Raw genomic sequence first — 7,797 nt, 5'->3', positions numbered from 1 at the left:
AACAGCCTCCCATTGGTGGCCTGCAGTTCCCATCTCTGGCCTGCCATCCACCTATGTGCTGGGCAGTGTTGGTAGCATGTGTTTTGCCTCAATCTTTGCATTTCGAGGTCTTCTTTTGAGTCTTTTGGTTTTAGCAAGTGTGTTTATTTGTATTTGAGTTGTTTTTGCTTTGTTTATCGAGTTATATTTTGTACTTTGTATTTTGGTTGTTGGTCGGCTTATTATACGATTAAGAACATCGTGCCAATACAAGTGTTCAGTATTCATTTGCAAATTTGATTGATTTTCATGCAAATATGGTGCTCACGATGCAAAAATAACAACATATTTCATAAAAACTGCGAGGTTTTATTCTGATCATGGTTTTTTACAAAAGAGGAGTACAAGTTTTTAAAAGAAAAATAAAATCTATTTGAAGCTATACATGTGCTAATGCTACCAAACAAAAAAGAAACTAGGCAAAAAGTACAAAAACATCAACGCTGGTCATGTTAGGCTCGAAAGGCCCTCTTCATCCTCTTCCTCAAAGAGAACTCGAAAGCATTGCCTCCATCGGCACCGCTATTAGAATCAGACTCTAAACTGGAGCTGGTATCATCTCTGCTCTCTGCCTCAGAACCCTCTTCGGTGTCACCTTCGCTCTCGGACCCCGAACTAGCATCATCTCCACTCTCGGATGACTCAGAATGCTGACTCACTGCCTCCTCGGAGTCACCAGTCTCAGCATCGTCATCACCCAAAATAGGCCCTAAAGAACTACTCTGGCCTCGGGTGCCCCTATCTCTACCTCGACCACGATTTACATCTCGCCCACAAGTTGGGGCCTGTCTCTCTCTTCTCCCTACTGCTGGAGGAGGTGCTGCTGATACTGGTGGTGGTGCTGCCACTAGTGCCATTGGTGTAGATGGAATCTAGAAAAAACAGTTGTCAACATATCAGCTACAGTGTGTGTATCAAGATATAGGCATAGTATGCAGAATAAGTGTCATGTAGAAATCGGATACAGTATGAGTACGGTGTGTGAGTACAGTGTGCCAATACAATGTATTAGTACAGTGTGCCAATGCAGTGTATCAGTGCAGTTTGCGAAAGACTACAGTTGAAATACCAATGTATCAGTATAAAGATGATAGCATGAAGCTCAAACAGAGTTAGTAATGAAATGCTTGCTGAACTGAAAGGGAATTACCTAGATACCGTGGGGACCGAGCAGCATCTCCCTCTTCTACACCATATCCATCAGAGAAGCCACCAGTTCGAGGAGGCTGCCTGTATACTCTATAGATGCCTGCAAGTGCATTTGGATGATCAATGCATAGAATAAATATATCTGAAATGGAAATGTGGGGCGCAAGTCGTAAAGTGTGGTCTATACTTGAGATGTGCCTCGATCTCCAACAAACTCGTGCCCTGCCTCGACTTTCTCAATCAGAATTTGATAAGCAATCCCAATCGGCCGCCAACACGTGAGTGCAGTAGGCAGCCCTGGTCAATGAATAGTTTGCTCAATAGGGGGAGCCCGTTAGTATGGGCCCTTGTCGCCCGAGTTGCCTCGCCTGCCATAAGATCCCCTGTTCCTTCGCTGCACGAGCGCCTGTCAAAGAAGGCATAAGGTGGATCTGAATAAATGTTGAGTAATCGCCCTCGTCTCTGAAAAAATTAGTGTCTAGGCCTACCATGAACTAAATGACTGCATCAACTGATAGGCTATCTGCTGTCCTCATAGACGCCAGGGGTGGCATTAGAATGACTGGATTAGGCAGGCCCATAGTCTAGCGAACGAATCTATTGCTCAAAAACAAGGCCTAGCAGACTGGGCCCTTTAGTAGAATATGGAAGCGCGATGTGCCCCAAGCTCTCGCGTACTGATCTCTAACCCCGGTCGGCATCATGGCCCAGGGTTGCTACGCGATTTGCAAACAGGGAATGTACAGATTGTTAGTTGCTGTTAGTTGCTAAAGTGTGAATCAAAATAATAGTACAGCAAAAATGACTGAGTTTCGGGTTACCTTGGCGGCGACCACTGTGTCAGAGTAATGGCAAAAGAATGCAAAAGTCTCACGACTCCGGCATTGACACAGACCATCGTATCGTCTTGAGTAGGGAACCACCAGGGGAGCTTCTCCATAGGCTCTGAAGTAAGGACTGGAAAATATGCATAAACCCATAACTGCAAGAAAAATGCAGTGATATGTGATCAATAGAGCATGAACAGATGCAAAAAGTGCAAAACAGAAAGCATAGGCTATGAACAAATGCAAAAAGTGCAAAGTAGAAAGCCTGGAGCATGAACAGATATAGAAAGTGCAAAGCAGAAAGCACAAAAAGCACAGGTGTTGAACATATATAAAGTAGAAAATGTGAAATAGAAAGTATCAGTGCAAAGAGGGAACTGAAATGCATACCTTTTAAGCTCGCCAGTAGCCTCCGATCCGCTCTTCCCTCATACGGGAGGTAGAGCTCATATAGTAGTAAAGGGTGGTGAGGCCAGCTCCACCCCAATTATAGAACCGCACTCGGGGAAGGGTAACCAGGGCGCTCAACAGATATAAATCCACGGTGTTCTACCTGTTCGAAATCAAGGTGGTATTGAGGACAAACATTAAGAAGCCCCGGTATACTGCTCCATCTCCTCTAGTGTCTCGGGCTCGCTCCCGCAGAACTGATCGGCAAACCAACTGTATCTCACCATAGCTGGCCAGTACAGAGGTGGGCGCATTCCTAACAAGTCGATCCAAGCAGCCTTCCACTTCCCCATGTCTGTGTTAAAAAGGATCGGATCATCCCCTACTCCTAAGCCTGTGATCATGGCAAAGTCATAGGGAGTCATCGTCATCTCCCTGGCGGTAGAGAGATGGAAGGAGTTAGTGGTGTCCCAACACGTCTCCACTAGTGCTCCTAGAAGGGGGCAGCTCGCTATGATATGTGTCAGTCCAGAGCAAAAAAGGCCGAAGCCAGCCTCATCGACGATGTCACGGACCCTGGCAAGGAGTTCATCGTACAAATCCCTCGCCATCGTCACTCCGTACCCCTTATAAGCATGGGAGTCTCCCTGTGGCAAAGAACAGATGAATCAGATGAAAGGTAGTGATGAAAGTGCAATCAGGTGAAAGGTAGTGCAAGAAATGCAGTTAAAGGAAAGACAGGAATGCATGAAAACATAGTTCGTTCATACCTCAGTAGTGTTGGAAGAAAGGTAAAAGGTCAGCTCCCTTAGCAGAAGGTCCTCTGGTACGCCGCAAGTAAAATCACTGAAATGCTTAATGTCTCTAAGTGGTAATATGTGCTCACGGGGATGATATGTCGTCGGATTGAAGGGTCGCACTCTTAATGGTAACGAATCTGGCTCAAGCTCTGGCACAAACTCCACTTCAAGATTTGCCTCAATGTTCTCAACTGCCCCGCCGGCCTTCGCAATTGTTGACTCCTCTACCTCAGCTACGGCTAGAAGCATAGGTTGGGCCTCGGGAGGGGCTCCGTCATGAGGAATATCATCTGCCATCTGAAAAATGGGTCAAAGGTAGGTGAAAAGTGAAGAAAAATAGAGAAAAAAGGATAAACTTGGAAAAAGTCAACCCTAGGAGAGAGAAATTAGAAGAAAAAGTCAACCCGAGAAAGTTCACGAAAGCTGAGAGAAACTCGAGGGGAACAAGCCTAAAGTGGTGAAAATGAACAAAAAGCGATGAAATCAAAATTTGATCGGTTCAAAATGTAGAGAACCAAGAGGGTTTTACGAAAAAAGTTTGCATGGGGTGTTGAAAAATGTGTGTAAAGCACAAATCTAGAGAGAGAAAGTACCTAGAAAGAGAGGCAGAGCTATTTCGGCCTTGTGGGTGTGAGGAAATGAAGCCTTGAGCCCTATATTTAAACACCCAAAGCCAACATCAATTAAGAGCTTCCACCAACTCCAAAAGTCATTCAAGGCAAGATTCATCACCAATGAGGTTCAGCCGAAGCAAGCCAACTCTCTTTGGGCCATGCAAATTAAACCGGAAGAAACTCTTCATGAATACTCAGCCCGCTGTTGGGAATGCTTTAATCTGGTTGATGATGCTTGCAATGATTCCATGGCTATCACCGCCTATAAGATGGGATTGCATCCCGAAAGCCCCCTCTACAGTTCATTGACCAGGCGTCCCTCCAAAACCGTCTGGGCATTAATGAAGAAGGTTGAAGAATACTGCAAAGTCGAAGATGATGCCCTTCACATCAAAGCCGGATGTAAAACCGTTGAGACGGCCACGTCGGGAGTTATTCAGCCGATTAGCTCCATGCCTCCAAGAAGCCCCGAATGGCGGAATCGACCCAAACGAGACAAAAGGCATGATTCACGCCGATCAACTGACCAATGTCCACAACGAGCTAATGAACAATACCAAGTGTATAACAGGCGCACAAGGCGTCCGAGCAAGAAATACACAGAGCTGACAGTGCCAATCAATAAGATTCTGTCAAAAATACAACACCTTCTGTTCTTCAAGTGGCCGCCCAAGATGACGGGACCCTCCGATGCGAGAAGACAAGATAAACAATGTAAGTATCATAAAGACCATGGTCACGATACTGATAGTTGTTTTTTTTTAAGAGATCACCTGGAAGAATTGGTGCAAGACGGCCGTCTTACGCAATACATCCGAAAAAATAATTCAACAAATACAGTAGCTCTACGGCCGGAGTCACCTCCTCTTGGTGTAATCCATATGATATACAGCTTGCCGGCACCACCTGAGGTGCACACAATCCAGTTGCTGTTTAGCACACATAGCTCAATGACGTCAGCGAAACGGCCACACGACATTGGAAGGATTAGTTTCGATGACAGTGATTTAGTTGAAGTGACCCACCCCCGCATTGATCTCCTCGTCATCGAGCTATGTGTAAATAGATTCACCATCGAGTGTGTCCTCATTGACCAGGGCAGCACTTCGGAGATAATGTATTACAAAACTTTTCTCAAACTTGGTTTTACCGATTCAGACTTATTTTCGGTTGATTATCCGTTATTGAGCTTCAATGCTAACCTGGAGTACCCTTTGGCCAAGATCACACTACCTGTACAGGCCGAAACCAGATCAGTAGGCGTAGAGTTTCTGGTTGTTAAGCTCCCTTCGCCGTATAATCTGATCATGGGCAGAACTTGGTTACATACGATGCAAGCCGTGCCAAGCACCTACCACCAACTGCTTCGTTTTTCAACTGAATACGGTATTGAACAAATTCGCAGCTCTCAGAAGTCAGCACAGGCATGCTATCTTCTAGCTACAAAGAGACCGAGAAGTGCATTCAATTGAGGTGTCGGATAGGGAGAGTCTCGAAGACATTGGGAGGATCCCAAGTGAAAAGACAACGAAACCTTGCTTCGGGTCGAAATTGACGGAAATCCTGACAAGTTCTTCATGATCAGCGCTTCTTTGGATAACGTCGAAGGCAGGAATTGGTAGCCTTCATACTTGGCAATATTGATGTGTTTGCATGGTCCGCATGTGAGATGACAGGAGTAGATCCATTAGTGGCCCAACACCGCTTGAACCTTGATTCGAAATGTAAGCCAATTGTTCAAAAAAGCCGGCGGTCCGCCGTGGAGCATACTTCAGCCGTCGTTGAAGAGGTGGATAGGTTACTTGATACCAAGGAGGTTCGCGAAGTAACTTATCCTACATGGTTGTCCAATACTATGGTCGTAAAGAAAAAGAATGGCTCTTGGCGTATCTGTGTGGATTTTACGGACTTGAACAAAGCTTGTCCCAAGGACTATTTTCCCCTGCCTAGAATAGACCAACTCATAGACGCAATGGCACATCATCAACGCATGAGCTTCTTGGATGCCTACAGAGGCTATCATCAAATTGCCATGTATCCGGAGGATAAAAAAAAACCATATTCCTCACCCTAAGAGGAACCTATTGCTACAAGGTTATACCTTTTGGGCTGAACAATGCAGGAGCAACTTATCAAAGACTAGTGACTTCCATGTTCAAGGAACAACTTGGACATACCATGGAAGTATATATCGACGATATGGTGATCAAATCCAAGGAAAAGCACTCCTATCGAGCCGATTTGTCAGAGACATTCGGCTTTCTTCGAAAGTATAAGATGAAATTGAACACTTCTATGTGTGCATTCGACATTAGCTTCGGCAAATTCCTTGGCTACATCGTTAACCACCGCGGAATCGAAGCTAGAGCACGGCAATTCTAGAGCTTGGATCCCCTCTGTCAGTCAAAGAGGTTCAGAAGCTAATGGGGATGGCCGTCGCACTTATCAGATTTATCAACCGTTTCACAGATCGTTGTCAACAATTCTTCCACACACTTTGGCAATGTAGAGCATTTGATTGGATTCCCGAGTGCCAGGCCGCCTTGGACGTCTTGAAATCTTACCTCCGATCAGTTCCACTCTTGACAACACCTACAGCCGGCGATCCACTTATTTTGTATCTGGCAGTATCCGACTGGACGGTCAGAGCCGTATTGTTAAAGGAAGAACTAGGGGAGCAGTGACCAGTTTACTATATGAGCAAAGCTATGGCTAACGTCGAGACACGTTACCTTCCACTAGAAAAGCTTATCCTTGCTCTCGTCTTGGTTGCAAGAAAACTGATGCACTCCTTTAAGGGGCATACCATTGGGGTGCCAACAGAATATCCCTTCCGATCAGCACCCCGCAGCGCGGAGGCGTCTGGGCGCATCACAAAATGGGCTCTTGAACTCGGCCAGTATGATATCCAGTTTCTATCCAGAACTTCTATCAAAGGGCAAGTGCTTGCCGACTTTGTTGCTGAGTTCACAAGATCCCTAGCCGACTTTAAGTCTAATCAAGTGCAAACTAAGCCCGACTGGAGAATGTATGTTGGCGACGTTTGGCAGATGTATTGCGATGGGTCATCCAACCAGTGTGGCAGTGGGGCTGGCGTAGTAATCATAACCCTTGAAGGGGCAATAATCGAACAGACCGTCAAATTAGGATTCGACGCATCAAACAATGAGGTCGAATATGAAGCACTGTTAACCAGCTTGCGAAATGCACTTCACCTCGGTGCGTGGCATCTACTTGTTTTCTGCGACTCAAAGCTAGTAATTAACCAGTTGAAAGGGGAATATGCAGCCAAAAATGACCGCATGGCAACCTGTATGAAAATGGCTAATTCTTTGCTCACGAAATTTGATCACCACGAACTGAATCAAATAACCCGAGATCAGAACACGCATGTAGATGCCCGAGCTTGCTTAGCCTCTGCTATCAACTCAGAAATTAAGCGGACAATTGAAGTAGGTTTTGTCCCCAAGCCGAGCATTGCCTCTTTGGAACCAGTTCAGGTCAACGTTATCGAACCCGGTCCGAGTTGGATGGACCCTATCGCCACATTCCTATCTTTAGAACAGCTCCTGATGGATAAGAAAGATCACACAAACTCCGAAACAAAGCCCTTCGATACTATTTGGATCCGCAGGGGAAGCTCTACAAAAAATTTCTCTCCGGGCCGTATTTAGAGTGTGTTCACCCAGATAAAGTTAAGGAACTTTTATCTGAAATACATGAAGGCAGTTGTGGAGCCTATTCGGGCAGACGTTCTCTGGCTCATCGTGCCGTATTACAGGGGTACTATTGGCCGACTATGCAAACTGACGCCGAGTGTTATGTCAAGAAATGTGGTCAATGCCAGAAGTTTTCCCCTTTAACTCACTTGCCAGCCGAGGAGTTAAATTCTATCACTAGCCCTTGGCCGTTTTCTCAATGGGGCCTTGATATCGTTGGACCGTTACCATGGGACACAAGCAACAGGCGATTCCTAAT

General features: G+C 45.7%; 2 protein-coding genes across 2 annotated transcripts; both read left to right on the top strand.

The window, feature by feature from the left end:
* The first annotated feature begins 3,977 nt into the window (after nt 1-3,977).
* LOC114322123 (uncharacterized) lies at nt 3,978-5,291 on the top strand. The gene has a single exon (XM_028269376.2). It carries the CDS (start codon nt 3,978-3,980, stop codon nt 5,289-5,291), a length of 1,314 nt encoding a protein of 437 aa, XP_028125177.2.
* Nucleotides 5,292-6,527: 1,236 nt separating this feature from the next.
* On the top strand, nt 6,528-7,493 carry LOC145824203 (uncharacterized). Its single transcript, XM_082923822.1, has one exon. It carries the CDS (start codon nt 6,528-6,530, stop codon nt 7,491-7,493), a length of 966 nt encoding a protein of 321 aa, XP_082779948.1.
* Nucleotides 7,494-7,797: the final 304 nt, after the last annotated feature.

The sequence above is a fragment of the Camellia sinensis genome, chromosome 4 (assembly GCF_055761805.1).
Source record: "Camellia sinensis isolate YWXY chromosome 4, ASM5576180v1, whole genome shotgun sequence".
Classification (NCBI taxonomy): Eukaryota; Viridiplantae; Streptophyta; class Magnoliopsida; order Ericales; family Theaceae; genus Camellia; species Camellia sinensis.
Note: the sequence above shows the minus strand (reverse complement) of the source record. Positions and strands in the feature narration are given on the sequence as shown.